Source organism: Haemaphysalis longicornis, unplaced genomic scaffold (genome assembly GCF_048455015.1).
Source record: "Haemaphysalis longicornis isolate Haplotype H1 unplaced genomic scaffold, Haemaphysalis longicornis Haplotype H1 scaffold_8, whole genome shotgun sequence".
Classification (NCBI taxonomy): domain Eukaryota; kingdom Metazoa; phylum Arthropoda; class Arachnida; order Ixodida; family Ixodidae; genus Haemaphysalis; species Haemaphysalis longicornis.
In genome coordinates, this window is record NW_027526445.1 from 41,014,851 (window position 1) to 41,039,657 (window position 24,807).

At 45.6% G+C, this 24,807-nt stretch overlaps 1 protein-coding gene across 2 annotated transcripts in view; it reads left to right on the forward strand.

Moving 5' to 3' along the window:
- LOC144149031 (lipase 3-like) overlaps window positions 1-24,807 on the forward strand; it is a 50,164-nt gene that overhangs the window by 3,139 nt on the left and 22,218 nt on the right. For both annotated transcript variants that reach the window (XM_077680575.1, XM_077680574.1), the window contains exons 2-3: window positions 8,547-8,772; window positions 20,866-20,980. In XM_077680575.1, the coding sequence (XP_077536701.1) occupies window positions 8,547-8,772; window positions 20,866-20,980 (341 nt within the window). The remainder of the gene's footprint in view (window positions 1-8,546; window positions 8,773-20,865; window positions 20,981-24,807) is intronic.

Below are 24,807 nucleotides of genomic sequence, written 5' to 3' on the forward strand. Positions count from 1 at the left end.
CAGCATTGTTCGCCGGTGGTTTCTGAACTTAAGAGGCACCGAGCCACCGACCTTCAAATCATGCTGAGCTGCAGATTTCGCTGCCCATTTCACTTTCGTGTTTTACTGATTCTTATGACGGAGGAATAAAGCATTTTTTCTCCTGTATACGGTCCATCAAGCTATTGTTTTTATCGTTAGGATTATGTACGAACCAGCCAATATTTCAACATTTTTAAGGTGCCACAAGCAGACATATTTACAATTTAGGCAGTGTGGACCCTGATCGCACGCGCTGCACCAACCTCACGGCCCGATTTGCTTGCACAGTCATGGCGAAGAAGGGAAAAGTTGGAGTTCCACACCTCCTGCTGGCTGCCTAGATGAGGTCTCCCTTTTGCCCCGCTTTGCATACTGCTTGTGCGACCATCAGCAACATGTCATCGCAATACCAGTGTGAAATCTTTTCCATCTGTTGGAACCATGAAGAGAGTTTGTACGGCGTTTTGATCAACCTGAGGAGGAAAAATGCGCGAGAGATTGCGAAGTTGATATTGCGTGAAAGAGAAAAGGACAGAATGAGACGAAACCCTCGTTATCAACAGTGAATGACCAAGAGGAGGAGAATAAGCATTTAATGAAGCAGTCAATGTTGTTGGGTCGACCGCCGAACCATTTTTTTTTGTGAACTGGAAACCATTATGTCTTTTCAACAGCGGAACTGTTTAATCCGAGCGTTATCCGCCCGTCGCTCAAAGAAACCCTCGAAGTGTGAGGGAGAGTGGCGATTAGGCAAGGAGGCCACGAGCACGTGTTGGGAGTGCGTGCCTCAAGAAAAAACGAAGGCCCCGGGAATCGGACCTGGATCCATTGCGCCGTAAAACCAGCAACCTAACCACTAGGGTATTCCAAAATCACAAGGGGTACGGGGTTTGCAGCAGTGGGGCACAATAACGTGTGCAGCCAATTAGAAAGAAAAAAAAAGTTGTTTTGGCACGCAGTACGCAACACCTAGAAAAAAAGGCCAAATAGGAATGTTCACCCGTGTTATTACCAAATCGGTTAATTCTGAATCGGAAAAATAAATAAACCTAACCACAAATTTAGTCGCCGATAGTGTGCAAAAATCATTCCATCTTGCCTTCCCAGGCCTCAATAATACGAAAGGGGAAGGCAAACGCCCATATGTGCATGTTAGGTTGGAAATAAATATTAAAAGAACGAAAAGGCGACCACGTAACCCCGAAAATTAAGCCCAACAGAAAGCAATTAGCAGACCGCCGCTGCATAAAACAAAAAGAGACGACCTTAGGGGCAAAACGCTTGCCGTGGTCGGTATCAACCTGGGTGCCTTGCTTTATGAAACCGGCGACTATGCGATTGCGTTCGTGGCCTCACTTCTCGCGTGCTCTTCTCCTCGCTAGTTCACGTGCGTTCACGCCTCAAGTGGGGAGCGAAAAGTTCCGAGTTCGCACTCCAGACGCAGAGCTCGCGAAGCCGGTAGCAGCGGTTCCTAGCGCGTGCGAATGCAGTCCGCCTTGGGAGAAAGGGATGAAAAACTGCGGACAAAACGATCGGAGCCTGCCCGCTATGGAGAACTGTCAGCGGCAAGTTCGGAAATAAATCTGAGGTGCACCAGGCAGCCGTCGAATGAAGGGAGAGGGGCCGCCAGCTCGATCTGCTGTTTTTCCAGCCTAATGGCACCAGCAGTGCAAGCTGCGCCGATTTTTTTTTTTTTCGGCTGGGTTTCGGTTGGCAATTTTATTGACGTTTTGGCTTGGGACAAGCTTTTGTCAGAACACAAACAAATATCAGTAAAGCTAGCTTATGAAGCATCAGGCTCAAATTACCGTAAACACGGTGAAATGTGTTGCGCAGTGCGGGATGATAACAGCTGACAAATATTAAATGTGATCCCGTGGCAAGAAAAACAGGATTTTAAACTGGGATATTACTCACAATGTCAGAAAATGTGCGAGCGATAGGAGGAACAAAAAGCAGGAAAAAGGAAGCAATGGAAGATAACAGATAAAGGGTAATAGAAAAAAAGAACACCCTGGATTGGAGATTATTCACAGTTATGAACGACTTATCAAGTTTGCAGGATAAAATTGTATGGGGCGGTGGTGTTTCAATTGAAGACCTGTGGTAACCTTCGGTAATGAACAGCCTTTGGGGCCGATATAACACCTGCAAAGGCATTGCAAGATAGTTTTCTCCTTTGAATCCTGGCGACGCGAATCGATAGAGCAGCACGAAATCTTCCCTAGCACGTCGATAAGAAAAACAGAACGCCGGTATCCTGAGAGCTGTTCTTCAAAGACCCTTCTTGCTGAACGCATAATAATTCTTGCGTTTCTTATTAAGCTGAGAGCCACAGCCAAAAATAGCCAAACCATTGTTTAAACATACAGGAGCGTGCGCCAATCATGTCAGAAATCTGTATAAACCGAACCAAAAACACGAAAGCTCCCAAACCCCAAAACAACCCTTAACCAAACTAAAACCCATCCCCAGTAAACCCAAACCGATACCCTATTAACCCCACCGAAACACTTTACTCAACGCAAACCAAAGACCACCAACCCAGTGTCGGAGCTTCACCCGATCCTAAAAAGCATACAAACACACCAGATGAAGAATCACCCGCTTTGCATATGAATACCTCGTCCGAATGGTGCGATAGGATCAAAGTCTGCTCCATGACGCGAGAGACCCAGCTTCTATTCGACCTCGCGAAATGTTTTATTCTTCAGACGATTGGTTTTTCTGAAGGGCATCGCAAATTTCTACGACACAAGCCAGTCAATGGAAGCTTCGCTTGAAACAAAAATTGCAGTGAAGACAAGGCGTCGGGGAGGGCAAAAAACCGATATTCTAGTTAGACGATATATCTGTAAGTCTACGAATACTCGCCCTCAAAGCTTTCTTCGTTTGCGGGTTCAAGGTTGGCTGAAATGGAGAAAAACCCGCGAAGTGTTTTTTTGCTTGAAGTAAAAATATAATTGCCAGATATTAAACGCTATTGGAGTAAAGCAAGAAATAATTGCACTAACGTCTCAATTTCTCGTTTATAATCAGACAGCCTGAAATTCTACAAAGAAAACCCCCCACAAAAATAGTTGGTTGTTCAAAATAAACATAAAGTTCGGAAAGGGTAAGCTGACACCTTTCTTTGCATCGGGCTGAAATCGTAATCTTCTCTTATGGGACCCACGACTTCCTTAGGAAGTGATCTAATGCTTCTAAGTTTCAGTATGAGTGGTCCCGCGCAGACGAAAGAAAGAGCAGTTTGTTTTAATGAGTCCTAATGAGACACCCATGTAAGTCGCGACGCTTCAAGGTTCAGTAGGCCGACGCGCGTCATCGAAGCGGCCGTCATGGACTAGTGAAACTCGGCGATGCTTGCCGTTGAAATAATTGCAGACTAAACAAATAGCTTTGCACTTCCTTTTCACTCTCGGAGGACGGCGCTGTTGTTGTATTAGGTCCTCCTATGTTATGTAAGTGGGAGTTAGGTACCTCTATGTTTTATGAGCAGTCATGAGCGACTTGTGAAACAAAAGTCAATTAAATCTGTAAATAAATTAGTACGGCAATTTATAATCACAAAAATATTGATGGCCTCTGTTTTGTTTCTTTGGTTAAGCTAACACAAAAAAAAGGCTCGCTAGGAACTCAAGATTGGTAAATTGCGGAAAAGTCCAGGTTTGTCTAATCAAAAGTACAAATAATGCAGCGTAATGAAGAAAATTATTTGGCCGAGCGTCGTGGCCTTGCGTAAGCTCCCGTACGTACCCTTGGGATCACCCTATCTAAGTGTAAATGAAAAAACAAAACAAAAATAAATGCACGGATATACGTAAACTTTTCGATTAGTAGACACGGTCGTGGAAACATTTCCGACAAGACGCTTGTTATTTGCAGACAATTGGATGTCATCTTGCCGTCATCATCTCGCGTAAATATGTATTTGTTTAGTCATTGCTTGCTCAAGATATCCTATGGAGGGGTATTACATGAGGTGGACAATCTTCGGGAAGGATGATGCGTTTGATGGCTGATTTGAAATTGGTTGCATTGGAGTGGTGTGTTGCGGCTATGGGGCGATGATTCCAGTCTATGGCTGTTTGAATAAAGAAAGAATGACTATGAGTACAAGTATGGGCGTGCGGGGGGTGATTTGTATGACTATACGGCGTGAGTGATGGCGGGCATGCGTAATGACAGTTACCAAGCGATGCGGGATATAATCTATGGTATAGACATATTTGGGTAATTTTCCACCGTGCTTCAAGATTTGGCAGTTTATATTTGGATAGTTCTATCACACTATATAAGTACACATTAAAAATTTACCTAGCGGCACGATTCTGGATGGATTCAATGCATTTTGAAAGGTCAGATTGACGGGGGTCCCAAACTACACATACGTACTAGTATTTTTACAGGTACTGGGGTGATTCAGAGGCTATGACGCATGCAGCCGATGAAACGGTTAGCTTCGTTTGTTCTGCGCGTTATGTAACCGGTTTGCGAGAGGTTGTGAGAAAGGTTAATGGTCAAGTAGTTGTATGTGAACTCCGATAATATAACTGACCTATTCTGGAAATATTCATGTAATGTGTGTTTCAGCTGGCGGCGATTCAAGAAGATTAGTGACGTTTTGTTAGAATTTAAGGTAATTAGTCATTTCTCGTGCCATTCCGTAATGAGAGTTATATCTGACTGAAGCTTATGCGCATTACAGTCGCTGTTGATGGGACGGTAAATCATATAATCGTCGGCAAAAAGCCTTACATCAGAGAAAATCTTTTTTGGCAGGTCCTTACTATAATTGAGAAATGAAGAGCGGCAGGAATAGTGCATGTGGCGCTCAAAAAACCAATGGTGACTATGGCTAGTTTTCACAAATTCATTTCGGTTTCTTAAGAAGAATTCAAGCAGTTAAGTACAACAGGGTTAAGGTTTATGTGCTAAAGTTTTAGGAATAGCCATTGATGACGAACTTTTTTGTCAAAAGCTTTTACGAAATCATGAAACAATGCATCGACAGGTATTTACATCAACACCGGAACATATATCGTTAAAAATATTACTAACGGTGAGTTACATGAGCTTCCTTTTATAAACACGTGTTGATGTTTGGGAAAGAAATGATTGTTGGTTAAAAAATGGCTACAGCAGCGTAAATTATGTGTTAAATTAGCTTTGGACATATAAAGCTGACACCTATAGTTGGATAATAGGGGATGGTGATGCACCCTTTTCTGGATCTGAAGAAACCTTACCAACTTTCTAGTCTGGTGGCACCACTCCTGATGACAGCAATTGCTTAAATATGCGTGATAAAACGACACTCATAATGTTCCTTGTGTTTTTAGTGCCATAGAGGTAATGGCGGCAGCACCAACAGATGATGCTACTTTGGTAGACTCGATGGTTCTCAGGGTACGTTTACTGAGGGATGGGATTTCCTAATTTGATCAGATGTGCCTCCCTGTGCCCATTTCGGCTACATATCTACGTCATGATATGGCCAGGAAAAGCCAGTTTAACAGAGCTTGCGCCCCTCTTTTTTCCTCACGCCTGTGAGTTACACGCTCACGTATGGAACAATAACAGGTCGCTTTACCACTGCTTCACGCCGACGACAAGGGGAGCATGGCGGTCGTGGCAATTGAGGTGTTGGCGAAAGGGTGGCACGAGGAGGAATAAAGCACAAAGATATCGCGCCTGTTGTGATTTTATAGCTGGAGGAGGAGGAGGGAGAGAAGGTTTATCACAACGTAGCAAAAAAAGGGACAGACAACCGATTTTTGTTGCGTATGTTTTCTTTTTTCCAAATGAAAGGGCATCACTTAAACCACCTTTACCCAAAACGATTTTGCCGATAGCGCCCTAGAACTTTTGGCGTTGCAATTTTCTGATCTACCAGCCACACGTGTCCCGCGAAGAGGGAGTGGCTATCACGCGAGCGAGCCGTGGCTGCAACCTACTTTTAAGTGCACGTGAGATTAAAAGAGGTATATAAAAACTTGACTCCGGCTACAACATCAGTCATCTCCACCCTTTTCTTTTCCTTCATGCGGCTTCTAAATCACGGGTTGAAATGGACGGAACGGTCGAGAAACGTAAGGTAGCTTAAAATTTTGTCACCACCTTTCAGACTTCAAAAATGATAGGGCGAAAATAAAATTATCTTCGCCTGTTCATTTAGAAACTCTTGAAGTTTCTACACTGTATAAAATGCTGGTTTTTATATTAGCTGGGGAACATTCACTGCTCAATAATCGGTTGTCTGTCCCTTCAAGCGTCGAGGATGTCGCGGGCCAGGTGCGTTGACGCCAACTGGTACATCAGTTCGTCCGAGGCTAGCCAAGTTCACCATGTTGAAGAAGGAGAGTTTGGAAAATGTGTGGTATGAAGTGCAATGGGGCAGGAGAAAACCCAATGTTTTAAATAAGCGCAGGGTTTGTGACAATAGGAGCATGTGGGGGCTGGATTCGGTAAAGGAACGAGCAGGAGTAAGGATGGTATTTAAATGTATGCGTCGAAGAATGCATAGTTTCGTTGCGTTTTGAGATTGTCTGGAACGTGAAGTGTACGAAGAGTTTTATTTTTGATGTTCTTATAATGAAGCTTCATTTGTTGTTTGTTGTAGAGGGTAGCCGTGTGTTCATCTAATGAGGATAGCTGCTGGGCCCTCTACAAATATTCTTGCATGAAGTCGCGTCACCGTCCTTGTTATTTTTTGGGAATTGTAGTTTTACATTTACGCTATAACTCATGGTGCTCAACATCGGTAATGCCTCTGAATATGGCTAAAACATAAATTATGTCTTTTAATAACCATGCCCCCGAAGATTCTGCCTTACATAATAAATGACACATGATAAATAGCGCAAATAAACGTCACACGCAAGCAAGGACACGGACAGCGCCTGTCCTCATGCTCTATTTTGTGTGCCGCTTATTTGCGCTATTTGTCATATTCTTATACATTAACCATCACACCAAGGAACAAGTGTCATTAAATAATCCCACTAACCATACACTCGCATCTCCATTATTTTTATTTCCTGAAACGCGACCACAGACATGACATCGCGCAATTGCGGAAGTTGGCTTGCACTACAATGACATGCCGCTAGCTAGTGTCACTAGACAAGGTTTCACAGTGTAGGCACCCTTTTCTCTTATTGTTCCCTGCCGCCGCCATGATCATTGGTCAGATTGCATTACCTGACATTTGATTACACTGCGACGGTTTACACTGCCATTTGTTTTTGTTTATGCGTTTTAGTTGATCCCCTGTGGTAGTCTTAGCTTGTCCTTCCTGCCCGACGTCGTTCCGAATGAGAATCAAACATAACGCAGTTCTCTGCATTTCTGCTGCAGAAATGTGTTCGAAGGTGACGTTTTACTGCGTCTTCGCCAGTGTTGTTTAAAAAGGATTCGTTCAAACTTAGCGGCGAGGCCGTAGAAGAGACAATCTTGATACACTGATATGTTTAACACCAAAATGGGCGGCGTTGCTCGCTTGCGTTCGTCAGTGGTCGTACTCTAAAAGCTTATTTAGGGAGTCTAATCTAAACTAGAGTACGCATCAGCTATTTGGGATCCTGATAAGGCATATAGTAACTGACTTGAAAACCCTGCAAAATCATGCTGTACGCTTTTTCTTTTCAGACTATTCACAATATACCTGTGTAACAGCATTAAAAATCTTGGTGAGCTCGAAGCCTTATATCACCGTCACATCATATCTGGTTTAACACTATTTAATAGGCTGTAATATCATGTGTCCCTTTATAACAACTTCATCTGTGAACTCTCAGCCATTTTCCACGTCGGGACCATTCATGTAAACTCAAACGCTTCAAATTCCGTTTCTTTGTATGTGCGAAATCATTTACATCTTTAACCGCAATTGCCTGGAATAATCTGCCATCGCACATTGTCACCAAATTAAATGTTTCGAACTTTGCTGATGCCCTGCGATCTATTAGCCATGAGTAATACATATCATTTTACTGCCGCGTCGTGCCAACGTTTCTCTATATTTTTATAAGCACTCACTTCTTGCAGTGGCAAATATTTTCCCGACTGCGGCGTTCATAGTTTGTGCCATTCAGTTTAATTAATCTACGCGTAACTGTTTTAATTGCTATTTCATCTTCTTTATTTTTCTTTACTCTGCTGCAATGTAGTTTAAAATATTCTGTTTTTGTTTTTGTTGTGTTATTTGCATAAACCCCTTTGTGGCACCAGTGTAACCCCCTTACCCTATGTAATACCAATAATATAGGGCTTTTAGGGTTCTCGAGGTATAAATTAATCAAATAAAACTACTTTGACAATAATCTACAGCCATTTGCTGTGGTTATGGCGACAACAGAGAACGCGGCTTTAAAAGGAATCTGCCCCAATATTAACATATGCGGCAAAGTTTGCGATCAAATTCGTGCATTTCTTCTTTGTGTAACGTTATTGCCTCCAAGACTATCGCCCCATTTTGGAGCATGATGCTTAATTTCGGAATGTTCTGGCTTCTTTCAACGTAGGAGGCCTTGGTGCGAAGCAAGGGCTACCCTTTTGAGGCGCACGAGGTAGCGACCGAGGATGGCTACCTTCTGCAATTGCACCGCATACCCCATGGCCGGGAAGGTCACTGCGGCGCAGACAGCCATGAACGCGGAGATTGCTGTGGCCGTGGACCTGTGTTCGTCATGACAGGACTGCTTGCGGACTCCGCCTCCGTGGTGCTAGACTTCCCCAAGCGGTCTTTAGGTGAGCAGTGCGTGACCGGAATGGAAAAGAAAAGATCGCTATGCTTCCAATTCAGATCACGTTGGGGTAATCATTACGCCAGACATGAATTCTTGGCCAAAACACTCTAAATAATGGTTTGAATTCGGACCAGGAACGCATATCTAGGAAACCTGAAGTAACGTAACTGAGGTGAAACAAGAAAGCAGGCGTTTCAAAAAAATTGTACGTGTGTAGCGTGAAGTACAAACGTAGCCAAAAGTACTATATACTTGTATCAAGTGGGAGAATTGAAGTTACGTGATGTAAGGTATGGTCACAAGAAGAAACTAGCAAAGTAAATTTAAGCGTAAAATAAAACAAACTCACTTGCCATAAAACATAACAGTAGAAGGTTCTACAAATTTAGACAAATATTCACTGTCGCTTACTTTGACTTTTTTATGGCATCATCTTTGTCTATTTATTGAGTCATTTTTAGCTAAAATTTTAACTTCAATTGCCAGATTATTTCTCGTATTTCATACCACTTCGACTCGGAAAATTTACATTTGTGAGAAAAAGTGCAGATTTTACATCAGCAACATTCTAAGGGCAGCGCATTGCCACCACATGAGTTTGACCCTCCATTGCTGTGCACCTGTTTACCTGTACATCTTAACTGACACCTGTTGGTTTTCCCACCGAAGCTCACTCGTGATTAGTCCGCAGAAAAATCGAACGGTTCCTGAAGTGGAATCCAGACTTTTTTGCGGCCAAGTGCACGTACACTATTCCGCAGCGACTGCTGCGTATCTAACCGTGCTTTTGGCGCCGTGCCAACTTTCAGCGCTGAGCTTTATACCCTCGTAATTCGAACCTTCACTGAAAGAACATCAACGTTCCCCCCTGAAAATTGAAGATCGCTTAGTACGGTCAGAGTCCTTACGGTGGATGCAGAGAGGCAGTGCTCGAGGGGGGAGGGGGGTGTCACCGATCGGGTAGTCAAGGTAGAAGACCACGCGCTTTAATGATGATCATGCTTAGCGGCTTCCTATTTGTAAAGGGGTGGCGTTGCACAGCGGCCTTAGTCGTAACGCCACTGTACAATAACCTCGCCAAAAAAATAAACAGAATGAATAAAAAATAAAATAAAAAGAAAATACCTTTATAATATTTTTGTGCTATTCTGACTTCTTTGCCGGCATGTCTTCCCAGTTTGTTCTCTGCTCTTTTCCCACCAACATTCTAACCTTCTTTTACTAACGTCTACTGCTGTCCAATTCACTTTTCCGTTAGCCTTAAAGCCAAGGGCTTCCGGAAGCAGGATTGCTTCCTCACTGAGGACTGGACGGATACTTTTGCACTCCGTTACAATACGTCGCATGGTTTGTGGCTCCCTGCCGCAGCCTGCGCACAGTTCTTCTTGTACCTGCTTGAAGTAAGTGTTTTTGTCCGCAAGCAACCAGCCCGGGCTTCAAAAGGCAATGCACTCCCTTTGGTTTTATCGAATAATTTTTCCCTTGTGATCTCCTGCTCCCCGATCCGGTAGATATCTAAGGATTTCTTCGCATCCATCCTCTTTTTCCAGGTAGTTGTCTCTGATTCTTTCACTTCATTTTTTATTGCCTCGGTCGTGTCCCCTGCACTTCCAGGTTTCATACACTTTGTCCTGAGCCTTCTGGTTCTTTTCCTCCACTGTGTGTCCACGCTTTTCATGTAAAGATACCGTAACACTTTGGCCGCCCATCTCTGATCATCCATATTTCTAAGTCGTTCTTCAAAACATATTTTGCTCTGTGCTTCTCTCACTTCGAAGTATGCCCATCCCATGCCTCCCTGCACTGCCTCATTTGTTGTTTTACTGTATGCTCCTAATGTCAATCCACCTACAGCCCTCTAATTCACTTCACGCCCTGATTGAATCTCTGATTTGGCACACACTACTGAGTCTGAAAAGGTGAGTGCTGGTACCATTACTCCCTTCCAGATTCCTCTCACTACTTCATATCTGTTACATCCCCACAGTGCTCTGTGCTTCATGATAGAGGCGTTTTTTAAATGCAGAGCATTTCAGTAACTCACGATGTCACCCGCGTTGACGTCCGTCGTAGTCCGCACCATCGTTGTCCGCACCCCTCCCCCTACACTATATAAAAAAAATACTATCCGGCACCTGGTTTCGATCCCTCGACCCTGCGGGCGGAACGCAATGTACATGGTGCTCTACCCACTGCGCCACAAAGCCGACACAGAATGGGGGGCTACGAACGCGCCTTATATCCTTGACTCATTCAAACTACGCCAAGAAACTGCTCATACAACGCATTCACTACCACCAACTCCCCAAACACTAAACGTTAACGCAATACACCCACCCCCTATGCGAAGCATTTACTCGAGTCCCCCTCGCGGGGAGATGGGACCGCCAAACACAACGCGTTGTGGACTGCGCAGTAAGGTGCCGGCACGTGCGAGAACCGCTCGCGCTGTTCGTTCCAGGCAGGGGGCGCGCGAGCACTGCGAAGGCGGGAAATTTGAACCGCTTTGGACAAACCTCCGTTCAATTCATCAAGAGATAAGTGAGACAAGGAGGCGAAGAGCGTGATGGGTAGTAGCAGTAAGCGGATAACGGTCCCACAGGGCGGTATGGCGAATCACTGCTCTGCATTTACGACAGCTTTCACGTTGAGTGGAACGGCTTTAATTTTTATTTGCCTTTCATTCGTAAATGCTCCTCATGAGTTTTTAGATACGCCTGACCTTCGTTTATCCTTATGTCCAGACATTTGTATTCCGTTACCCACGGCATTGCTGCTTGTTGAACGAATACTGATTCGTTACTTGCGTCGTCATTAAAAACCAGAACTTCCGATATCTGTGAGTTGTTGCAGACACTGTTTTCTACCTGCTAGTAGTACTATGTCATCTACATATATCAGTCCCGGGATATGGATATGCTGTTCCACTTCCTGTCCTTTGCGGCTATAACACAGATTGAAACCTATTTTACTGCCTTCAAGCTTCCTTTTTAATCTTGCCATATACTGCATGAAAAGCAATGGCGACAGGGGGCAACCCTGATTTAAACCTCTATTCGTGACTACCGGTTCCGTGCACTTTTGGTCTTCTCAGGTAATTTTCACCTCGCTCTCATTTTAAATTCCCTGCAACAGCTGTATAAAGTCCTGGCCTAATCCCTCCCGCTCAAGTATGCTCCATAGAAGCTCTCTATCTACATTGCCGTAGGCTCCCTTATATCGAGAAATGCTATCCATAGTGGCGCTTCTGAGCCATTGACACCTCTATGGATTGGGTTAGGACAAATCAATTGTCCTCTAAGCGCCTTTCTCGTCTGAATCCATTTCATAGTTTTCGCAGTATGCCGTTACCCTCTATCCACGCCTGTAGTTCCGCTTTTATGGCTTGCATTGACAGCCTGTATGCCACTGAGGTAACTGTAATTGGCCTGTACGAATTGGCATCAGCCCTGTCTCCTTTACCTTTATATATCATCTTCATCCTGCTCTCACGCCAATTATCCGTACTTGCTTAGTTATTATCACTTTTTTTATTTCTCGAATCAGTTGTGCCTTGCTTTTTGGACCATTAGGTGAACCCACCGTACAGGAATTTCATCCGTCCCTGGAGCCGTATTAGCAGGAACATTTTATTCGGCTTTTTTCCATAATAGGTTTTCCAACATAAGCTCTGTATCTGCACGCATCTCAGTTGTCCCTCTCTCTAAATGCTGTAGTCCTCTCTCCGTTCTTCTCAACCTCTCTCGTGTCACTGAGCGTATGTGAAATACCGACTCTTCCCCTTTTAGTACCTGGCCTTCACCGCTTATGACATTACATTGTACTTCTTCAGTCTTGTTCCTTAGTTCCTTTACATGGATCCAAAACTTTCTCCGTGCGCCTTTATTCTTTGCCCGTATATTCGAGACTCATCGCTCACTTTCTCGTTTAAATTTTTGCCGTACACGTTTTTGTACTTCCAGCTTCTTTAGGCGGTACCAATTACACTTCAAAGTTATTTCCTCTGTTTGCATTCTCACTGGCTTGGCTTCCCTGTACTTTCTCGATGCTTGCTGTCTTTGTGTTATAGCTTCCTTGATTTCCTTGTTCCACCAGCTTCTAGGCTTTTTTTTTCCTTTGCAGTAGTTGCGTTCTTTCGCGTTCCTTATCTTTCCTTGAATGAAACCAATCGGTTCGCTGTATTCCCAATCTTCCGTAGGCTCTCGCTTGATTTTCGTCTCCAGGTTTTTGGGAATATGAGCAATTCGCGTCTTGAACCACCGTTTTCGGATTTTGACCTTCCAGTTTTCCAAAAGTCAAAGATATCCGTTTATGATCACTTCCTAAGCTGTGGGCTCCTATTTCATCTATTTTCAATACAGTCAACTTTTCATACACTCCTTCCGGAAGGAGGCTGTAGTCTATTCTGGACTGCTTTCCCCCTCGTTCTCAAGTAATTTGTCCCTCACATTTATTCTCTCTGTTTACTACCATGAGATTAAGTTCTTCACACACATCTAGTACGAGTTTCCCATTGCGGTCCGTGTATCCAGATTCCAGCCAGGTGCTCAATTTGGGCATTCATGTCTCCCACTAAAATCCCCTCTCCAGATTATCTTAACTGATCGAGGTCCTACTTAATGCAGCCTACCAGTTCTTCATTCTTTTCTCTAACATCACTATCATCCCCTGACTACACTTAGGCGACTCCCAACAGCGTTTCTCTTCCGCCTATCGTGCCCTTAACCCACATATGTTCTTCGCAGTTTTCGTTTGCTCGGGCCAAGTGGCTTTCTGTTGAATAAGCCTACCGACCCCTCCCCCTTTCCTAGTACCTATGGTTCTGTTACAGCCTTGCCATAAATATTCATGCATTACTGGGAACTCTTACAAATCTCGAAGAAAAGTTTCTCTAAAGGCATATACTTCAGTTTTGTTTTTCATTTTCTAGTTGACTGCGAACCTCTAACCAGTTTTACCGTGATATGCCCCCGTGCATGTTTATGTAGTTAATCTTAGCCACTCCTCGCTTTTTCTTTCGATTAATTCTTTTCCGATGTTTGGGATAAGCATCGGTCACTGGGGGGACGTTGCTTGCCTCTTCGTTCGCATGCATTACTACCTCATGCCTCTTTCTAAGCTTTCGTGCGCCCTGTGTGCTAACTTGGGCACTTTCCTTTGCGCTGTACATTCGACCTCGATCGCAATCGCTTGTCCCTGCCGCATTTTCACTGTGTTTGTTATTTAGTCCAGCTACGGGGATGCTCTTGCTCCCGCTAAAAAAGCTGCCGCCCGCGCAGCTAGTCGCCTCCCCACCTGCTCCACTACAGGCTCAGGGAAATGTACTCCGTCCCTAACAAACGCCTGGCCCTGGCCCGCACGGTGCACTTCCTGGTTCAGGTCAACCACTTCAAAATTCATTGCTTTAGCGAGCGTCCCAATTTCCCGGTTCGCTTCTACCACTGCCCTCGCTACGTGGCCTCCTCTACCCTCAACATCCGGCACCGTGCAGACCGCTATCTGGACGTCTTCCGAAATCGTCCTGAGTTCACTGACCCCCTTCGCCAACTGTTTCGCTATGCCTCGTACTCTTCCCTGAAACACGTCGTTTACTCCTCCCATTATCACCACTAGGTGCTTGTCAGCCACTGTGTCCCTCACCTGCTCTTTTGCCTTCGCCATAACTACGTTAACCGTCTTTCCTGGGAGCGTGCTAGACTTTACTCTCTGGTCCTCCCCTACCCTCTTTGTAATCACCTGCTCTGCACTGCGCATCTTCGAATCGCCCACAATAGGCTCCGGAACGATCGCCGGATGGCGCTGCACTCTCCCCTCTGCGTGAGTACGCCGGGGCTGCCGCCGCTTCGTCACGTGCTTTTAAGTGCGAATGCACTTCATAAGCGACCCCAAACCATCCACCGCCGGCGGCGGCGGCGGCGTCCGCAGTGCTCCTCTATATTTAAAAAAGAAACAGCATCCGGCGCCAGGTTTCGATCCGAGGACTTTGCGGCCGCAGCGCGACGCTCTACCGACCAAGCCACGGACGCTTTTTTTTTTCTTTATTGACCAAGCCACGGACGCGACGCTGATATCAGTGTTAGTGACGCGCCTTATATCTTTAACGCATTCAAACTACGTCGTCAGCGGCGTGCGTTGGCGACTCAGCGGCGTTATAGCGGCTTGATAACTGCGTGGTGTACACGTGATACTACAAACCCGATGGAAGAGATGGAAGAGAAGGCGGCGAGACGGTGGGCTGCGGGGGCCGAGCGCAAGCGCCGCAAGCGGGCCGACAACCGTGCATTCGCACTTTCACATTCTCCACCTCGGGGAAATGCGGGGGAATTTTTTGCCGGTGCTTGTCTTGTCGTCTGCTAGAGACGCGTCGTCTGCTACGCGCCAGTCGAACGGCCGAGCACCCCGGCGGTTTCACGGAATAAAACGTGCTCTTGTGGGCGACCCTTGGCTGGTCTAACCACCTCAGTCATCGCGAAACGACTGCGTCTGGTGAACGGCTTTTCAGCGCCCTAAGCAGACACCCCCCTGCCCGCTCATCCGCGTCTGGCAAGTGCACGTACAGCTCGGCGTGGACGCTGTCTCCCGCAACGCCTGAGGCATCCAGCCTCCTACTCACGAATGCGAACAAAGCGACCACCGGCTGCGCGAGCCACTTAAGCCAGCACGTACAAAGGGCGGTGGGAACACTCCTCACTCCCCCGAAACGAAAATATGAAACTGAAAGCGAAGCAAACCCCCCATATTGTTGCATGGTCAGCTGCCACGACAGTAACAAGGCGAAAGAAGAGGATCCATTCGTTAAATTCTGCATATTCCCCGCGAAAGCGCACCAAAAGAATAGACGGTAAGCATGGATCACTGCGGTTCGAAAGGTGAAATAAGTTGGCACATTTTTGTTTGTATCTATGTGCTTTCAGTTTACATTACCCGGCTTTGAAAATGCGAACTAGTGTTCTAACGAGTCCTCCCCTCTACACTTTTTTAATGCATGCTGCCAATGATTGTTTTCCGCTATAATAAATGAACTTCAGAGTTGTTTAGCTGGTGCCGTTCGATATTGTTCATATATAACACAATAGGTTGACATTTTGCATGGGTTAAAAAAAATAGTTTCTAGCGATTTACCTGGCTCTAGTAGCTCTGGTCCGTCTTGTTATTGTGACTTGTGTTCTGGACGGGATTGCTGCATTGTTCGTTTTTTTCCCACATTTACAAATACTGGTAATTAAGAGAGCTATACACCAAATTCTGTATATTAATAGTAATTAAAAGTTATACGCCACAAGCGTGTTTCCGTGTTGTTTCCGCGAACTGCACTCTAACCCCTACTTGTACTCCAAGCGGGTGACAAACATTGCGAACAAAAATTCCTTCAAGGACAAGTAAAATGGAAATGCGGCGCTGTCAGCGCACCCCTTAAATAGCAGGTGCCTTTCTAATGCGTTTTTAAAAGATGCAGCTGATTGTTTCAAGAGTAAGAAATAACCTATTACCATAATCAATCACGTTTATCTTATATTTCTTGCAAGCCTCAGTGTTGCTGCAGCCCAGAAAATCCGGATGACCGAAGCTCGAGCACGCGAAGGGAGTAAAAAACAAGAGCAGGGGTGAGACAGCCCAAAGAGATTTGGGAGCAGTTTTCGGAGCAGCAAAATTTCGATTTTGGAGCAGAAGAAGCTTGATTTGGAGCAGGTAGGGACATTCAATACATCGTCTTGTGAGCTTAAAAAATCACAATTTCAGCAATTTGAAGGTTCAAGTACACATTCCAATCAGTTTTGAATACACGTACACTGAAACAGCCTTACGCGAAAGAATTTTTAAAGAGTATCACAAAGTTCTAACTGCACTACCTTTTTCCTAACTGGTGAGATTGTGTTGGGGCTGTACGCAACACTGAAAACAAAACTGCCGTTAACATTATCAAATTTAAGGGCTCTGCAATTGTGGCGTTTTTTTTTTACCGTTTCAATGCTAAAATTATTATTTTTGTAATCCCAGGCTGCGTTGTACGAACGAGTGGTCACGGCAACAGTTGAGCAACTTCGAGCTAACGGTCGCATGCCTACCTGTTGCAGTCCGTGGGGTGCACGTCCACCCGGTGATCATTTGAGTAGCGTTACTGTTTAGCCACCTATTTTTGGGCATTAAATTTCACTTCGCATACATCAAGTGTTATTAGTCGCGTGCTATGGCAACCATGCAGTCCTGCAGCTATTGGGCGCTGCCTGAACAGGTCGCGGCGCCGCAGCGCCGCCCGCAACTTTCGTGCCGACCGTTTCCTCCCGGGCCGAGGCTCGCGATCGCGCTTCGAAGCATAGCAATACCACGTGCACCATTATTTATAACACCACAACGAGCGAAAAAGTTCAATTCACGAACCCGATTATAGACGCACGCACCGCGTTTCGCACTCAAGGACAAACCACGCCGAAGTCGTAGGCCCACATTTCAAAACTTTTTTTACGAGCCGCGCAACTTCTCGTAATCTCGCACCAATCTCAAACCATATCCCCGCGTTAACGTCACTGTTCAGAGCCACAATTGATAGAATGAGTAGACTGGAACCCAGCTGATAGCGTAAAATAAACCAGGGAAAATGTCAGCGATGCGCAGTGAGCGCCTGAAGTAGGCAGTAGCAGGCAGATCAGGCGGCGGCCATGTTTGTAGCCACAGCGATGCCTAATCGGGAAGGCCGTTTCAGCGAACCCGGACAGAAAGCCAATCGTGTTTTAGAAGCTATCGTTTGCTTCATTTCTTCAGTCTTTCTATTTTTGTCATTTCTGTGTTTGCAATTGACCGCCAATAAAAGCGGTCACTGGGATGCGGGAGGCTTTTGTCCCCACCGGAACTGACATGAGCATCAAAGTTCGTACCTTTCAGACTCTTTTGGAGCAGTTTGGCGCAATTTTCGCAATTTTCATGCTTTTGGAGCAGCTTGGCGCAGGAAAATGGAATTGTATAAAAAAGGCGCAATATGCGCAGCTGTCTCACCCCTGCAAGAGAAAAGTACTCTGTGACAAGCTGAACAGCTGTCGCCTTGCAGACAAAAGGACAGCAGCCGGCGACCGCCGAACAACGCGTTTCCCCCCTTAAAATCGTCGGGGCAGTCTGCCGGTCGAGAGGCGGGTCTGTAGCAGACGACAAGACAAACGTCGACAAAAATGAACTCAGTAACTACTTTACGTTTAAACCGAACTTGCTGGACACGTGCTGACGCGTATGGTTTCATAAGTCAAAAGAAAATTTTACCTAGCCCTCTTCCTAGCGCGAAAAAGGCAGCACGCGCGCAGCGAAAAAAGCGCGTGCCGAAGCGGCGGCAGCCACCGCGTACTCCCGCGGAGGGGAGAGTTCAGCGCTGCCCTCGCCCGGCAAACTTTAGCTTCGCCTCCCTATAGTGACTCTACGCCCCCTTGATCCTTTTAGCTGCGCAGGGGTTCTTGCCGCCGGGGCTTTCGCTCTGATTGTCTCTGCGTAGCTCTTGCCCAGCGGTGACCCCTTCCCTTCTTCCACAACAACGTTGGGCCCCTCTCCGTGCGTGACCAGCGCTGTCGTGTTCTCCCGCTGCCCCATACTCGGCGGCCCTGGCCTCCCCTTGCCTTCCCGCCTCGGAGCCAGGCACACTCGGTGCGCTTGCCCGGAGGCTTACGCCATCGCTTTCCGGAATGGCATCCCTCGGCTCACGCATGCTTTCTACCTGCGCTACCTTTCCTTTTAGCACCTGTGGGTTTTCAGCTCCTCCACTAAACCCGTCAACCTGTACCTTCAGTTGGTCCTTCTCCTCCAGCCGGTCGAGGCGTGACTCAATTACACACATCCTACACATGAAGTCCTGCCCTTCCGCATCCTCAGCTGTATCGAACCTCGTGCCCTCGAGTGGATGCTGCCGCTTGCACCTCTTGCGCACAACGCCCGGCTTCTTATTCGGCGGCATGTTTCGGAGCCGTCCACAGAGTTAGTACCACCGCTTTCTCCTGCACGTGCTACGCTCGAAAAGAAAGGACAAACACCGTGCGATGCTTGCCTACAGCATTTTCCTTTGTAGGTGCGCTGTGAAAAAGGTGCTTAAGCTCACTACTAACACTAACTACACCTACTTCTATTTGCTCTACAGTATTACCTCAGTAAGAGAAAAAGACAAAAAAAAAAAGCCTGACCTATCGCTTTTGCCGTCTGGGCCGTCGTCCACTCCCGCCTGCAGCGCCACCTAGTGAGTTCCCTGTCCGACACCTAGCAATGCGTTTCCATGCATGTGGGGCCTTGTTTCCCTTTATTACCGCAATTTAAAGGATTCCCACTCGGACAGAACGAAGTTGTGTAGTATAACTTTTTCCTTCTTGCCGCTTGAAATAACAGCGGTGTGTGGATTTACGGATGTCCGAACACAAGCGCATTCCTTGCTTTGGCGGACATCCACTCTGCCTGCGACCGTTTTCCAGACCGTCCTTCCCCTTCTAAACAACGCTAGACCACATTCGTATCATCGGAGAGAGAGAGAGAGAGAGAGAGAGAGAGAGAGAGAGAGAGAGAGAGAGAGAGAGAGAGAGAGAGAGAGAGAGAGAGAGAGAGAGAGAGAGAGAGAAACAGAGTTTCATTCGCCGTTAAGTAGAGAGCTTTGAATTCCCTCTTCCGCGTTGGTCAGACAGAACATTTCAGTTCCTGGCAGCTTCTTCGGCCATGTGGACAAGGCGGAGCTGCATTAAGGAATAAAAGCTCTGCCGCAGGGTCTTCCTGTGCTGTGAATGTTCGGTATCTATGCGGGGCGGGGGGTCTTGTTCCGTGGTTTTTCTTGTATCTACATAATTCGCTTAGGTCCTCGCGGGGGCCGTGGTGTTTGCATTTAGCTGACATTAGATCTTGAGGGTGCTGCCATAAGCCCCTGGTGGTAGGTGTTAGATTTTCCATGACTTAGCCTTGGCATCGGCGAAATACGCGGGACCACGTCGGGTCTGTCCTAGCGGGTCACCAGAAAAAGCGTTCGTGTGGGAAGCGTCCGAAGCACTCAAAGAAGCTCGGATTTGTAACATACAAGAAGCACCAATATGCATATCATATCAAGGTAAAAAACACTTAACTACATTTCTATAGGATCACTTGCTTTCGCCATTCTTGGAGTATATAAGTGTGAGAATAGAGGCCGCAAGTACTCTCTACCATGATTAATTATTAAGTTACTGGAAACTGTTCGCTTCAGGTAACCCTAAAGGTGAGGCGAAGTTTCTTTCAAAGATAACCTGCGTGAAGAGCGTACGCCTGCAATTGTCCCGGCTGTTATTCCTTGCTCATTAAATGTTGAAGTCCTTTTGACGGTTTTATGGCCAAAAATGTGTCCGTAACAAGTTTTTAATCACGTTTGAAGAAACACAAGTAAGTTGATTGAAGTTATTAAAAATATATCTGTTAAGCAAAAACACTTTTTAACATTGCAACTAAAAAGTCAATGTGCGCAGGGTTTCTACATTTAGATGTATTATTATATGACAAAGTTTTTTGATGTAACTGGGAAACACTTTTAGGTTTTTTTTTTTTTGTTTTGTGTGTATGTAAAATTGGGGTTTTTGAAAAAATAAGCCAGTGTCGCAGAACAATTCAACTCTGCTTGTACTGGGCTAATTCGATCATGTTGGGTCTGGTGAGTATAAAACTGACATAAAATCTGGCTAATCGTACAGAGTCTGAGTTGGTTGCAGAGTCAGTAATGCTGGGTCTGGTGAGTATGAAATTGACATTTAATGCTGGGTCTGGTGAGTATGAAATTGACATAACATCTGGCTAATCGTACAGAGAGTCTGAATTGGTTTGTTGTGCGCTTCTCTGTATGTTATTCTATTCAATGCGTTAGTGTACAGGAACACAATCCGAAGGATGGGCACGGAATGCTTAAAAATCAAAAGGTCGTTAAATTAATTTTCCTGGATGTAATGTGTTTTTGCAGTTTGTAGTTCTATTTTAACGATGCTTTCGAGCATCCAACATATATAACGCGAAGCTAGTGTTACTCCTGGCGTATTGGCATGCAGAACGACAGAGTTCCTCGTGTTTGTCCCCTGCAAGCTTACCAGGACGTCCATTAGGTATATTGTCTTTCTTGTTTAAGGTTTCGTTCTTGCGGACAACGGTTACGACGTGTGGCTCGGAAACCTCCGAGGCAGCACGCATGGAAAGAAGCACAAGACCTGGGACGTCAAATCAAGGAAGTTTTGGAATTTCTCGTGAGCACACTTTCGCACCTAGGGTGTAGACCCAAAGATTAGCTAGCCCACTTCCCTTGGATTTTTCTCTGAAACTTAGCAATACTGAAGCGAGTTGATGTCTCCATCCGCAAGACACTACGAGCACTTACAATGACAGGAGCTGCTTTTGTGGCGACATTTCAAATGTAAATTATTTTGCATTTTGGAGCATAATCAAGGTAAGCTTGAATTTTTAGATTTGGTAACATCACACCCGCAATAATCTACTCATCAGAGACGCAAAAATTGCCACTATGTACGCCGTTAGGGGCGTCGTTACCGTGTCATTACCCTTTCTTCGCACAAAAATTTGTTTTCAAATAGTTCAGTGCTCTGGTTTAGCAGTATAAGCGGCTGAAAGGTGAGTTTGACGAACCCCTAATAAGCTTACTCTAAATTTATGAGAAGCAATGTTATACATCGCGCTTACTAATAAAGTGTTACTCACTATTAATAAATTAGAGCCAACTAGCAAGTGCACCGAGGTCACAGTTTCTCGTGCGAGATCTTTGGTGGTGTAGTTCATAATTTTACATGCATCAACTGCCTATGTACATTACAGCCCTAGAGCACCTGATAAAATATGGTTTAGCGGAAACTTACCTTACTCTGTTGAATTCAAATGGCGGATCCGCAGCGGCTGCCGAGCTCCACGACCAAGCACGGGGCTCCCCCGAGGAGCATGTGTGCCAAAACTGCTTTTGGAGAGCAACAGCTCCCCATCGAGTAAATGTCTAAGCATGACGGAAGTCACAATTTCCCCGGCAGCCTTTCCGTCGGACCCTTCTAAAAGGGTCTGCTTCCCTGCAAGCGTTTTCTTCTAGAGTCCGGCATCGCCTTTTTGCCGATGAATGGATTTCACTGTCAACGGCTGTTTGAGTCGTCCCCGCTTTCCTTAAACATCAAGCCTGAACACCACACTGCGGCAGCGTCTCTTTTCTACGTGTGATTGTGGCCCTTGCTGGGGTGGCTGGGCGTATTTGGTGTGACCGTAGTGCCTACTTGCCGAAGTGGGCGCCATGGCGTTAATGAAGGTTCGAAAAGGGGAAGAGAGCGGAGGCAGTTGACGATGACATCATGAGAGAAGAGAAGTCACCACGCGACGAATATCCGGGCGAATCCGCCGATTTCTCGGGTGCAACTTTTCTTGCTCCACAGAGCGACAATGACTGCGAAGGCGCTCTCGATATGCCATTGGAACAGGACTGGGGTGCCCCCAATCTGCCATTGAAACGTGTTTGCTTGAAATAGTGCGAAAAAGGTAGCTCTGTGAATGTTCCGGATCTGTCATTGTAATAAGACATTATATATATAGTGTTGAAAGTGAAACCTAATTACATTACCAGAGAAGTTTTTACTCTGTCACACGCAAGCAGTCTCACCATTGTTTTCCTTTGAAATTCAATCGCAAAACGCACGTGCCTTTCTGGGACGCTTGAGGAGCACTTGAAAAGGCTGTGGCGCACGAAAAAAGTTTCACGGAAATTCTGCATGCAGCATTACGATATCCAAATTCTACTTCAAGCAATCCCACTTGTTTTTCTAAAAACAGCCTGTACGAAGGCAAGAAGAAACGGTATCAGGGTACCGTTTAAATAAGTGAAATAAATATATTAAGGGTTATATTTTGCATGAAAAGTTTCTATTGTATCTGTAGTTAAAACGGAGAGCGTTATTTCCAACGTCAGAAAATTCGCAGAATTGGTATATTATTGGGTTGTAAAATTGCTTGTTGAGCCGTCGATTAGAAAAAAAGTTACAAATAAGAAAGGAAGCATCTGGGAAATACTAAGTTGCCTGTTGCAGGATATAAGTGTTTTAGCTATTAATGTTTTTTTTGTGCACAACATTGATAGAAACGTGTTAAAGTAAATTGAGTGATATCAGTAGATTACGGGGCCTGCGTATACCATTCAAAGACAGCCGTACGTTTTACCAGAAAAAGCTAAACGCGGGAAAACGGTCAACGCCATTTCACATACATCTTCCCCTGAAACAACATCACATGTAACAAATCATAAGGGATTTTATAAAGCGGGCCTGTAAAAGATATTTAAACGTCAAAGAAGTTAGTCTGCGTAGGTACGAACACATCTGAGACAAATTTTTTAGCTAATAAACAATAGTAACCGGGGGCGTGACTTAAGAACGGCAATAGCTTATGCACTGCATCGCTCCGCAGAGGTGACGGATCCGGATCTCAACGCACGCGGGTGTTGCAAAACTAGATTAGGATTCATGCGTATCGTCCTCTCCTCTGTACCACCTAGTTTCATTTTGTCGCCACTGCCGGAATTTAGAAGTAGATTAAGAGCGGGAAATTACGACAACGGCTCGTGTCACGTTCGAAATACTCGAGTAAGGTATTCTGCGCCGCGCTGAGTAACAGCCGGCTGCGGTGACGAGGCGCAGGGCAACTTCTGTGGTGGCTCTTAAGTTGTCCCCGAGTATATACACCCGCGGGAGCAAGTTTCTGTTCCCGTCAAATGTTCTGCCACGGTGTGAAAACACAGCGAAAATGCACATGGTTGAATATAACGACAATTATTCCAACCTACTTTGGGTAATTATGTTCGCCATCCCGTTGCGAAACGTTGTGAGTGCAGCCGAGCTGGCCGTGGCTTGAAGTAAATACCGAGCTGGTCGAATTTCTCCAACTGTATAGTATGGAGGGCGGAGGGGGGTGGGGGTGTCGGCACCGCATGACTTCGCTTTGTTTAGGCTCTGCTAAGTAAGCTCAGTTTGGACATATTAATGCAAGTAATAAGACATACTTCAGGGCAAAGAGATGAGGACGTCCACCTTAAACTGCTCATTTAAACACTCCGCTATTACTATGTAAGGGTGCGATCTTTCAGTTACAACAAAATGCTGCGCAGCCGTTAGTGTCCCGAAATTGCTGTGTTAGAATCTTTAGTGTTTCATTTGCGGAATAAAAGCAATTCGAGAAAAACAACTATCACCTGTGTAAGAAGCCCCAAACACAACGTTAACCCTGGTGCCTATTATGCCCCGGTTAGACGTGCACGTGGCGAGCTCGTTAATGCAAACAGCAGTTGGAAGCCGTAATGGCCGTGGGGACTGAATAGAATCGGCGGTGCTTAGATGGCCCATTCCATTTTCAGTTTTGTTTGGGTAACATACCACGTGAACCGTAAAATTTTTACCTTGCGAGTTCCAAAAGAGTTTTTTCTTTAATTATTTTTAAACTTTTCAATTTTAAGTGCAATTTTAAATGTTAAATTTTAAGTGCACTGTGCATGCTGCGCAGTTCACTTCTTTAACTCTTCGTAACAAGTTTCTGTAACAGCATTGAGAACTTCATTTATCCGAGCAAATGTGATATATGACGTTTCAAATGGCTGCGTTTGTTGTGGATTCGAGGTGGTGCAGCATCCCATTTCAAGGTTTATCGCATGTACTAACCGCAGCACCACTTCTCTGCCAAAAGTCAATTGGTAAACGCGTCAGCGACGGTGTCCTCATGAAGCGCTTTTGCGGCAGCGTGCTCGCATGCAGCGGGGACCCGTTGTTGCTGGGTTCCTGCCACCTTGCCTGTCTGACAAGGAAACGGAAAGTAACAGCGGTGGAACGGAGACCGGCGAGCTCCGTTAGTGTCAATCGCCGTTGGGTTTCCAACTGCGCTGACGGTGCCGTCTAAACTCAGTCTAACGGCCGTTAAGACAACCTCAGTTTTAACAGCAGAGCTTTGTGAGATTTTAATTCAATCTTTGAGCTTTATCAGAAAACTCAGCCCAGCTGAGCGCACGTTGGCGTGCGCATCGTGAGGAACGCTCGGCGACGTC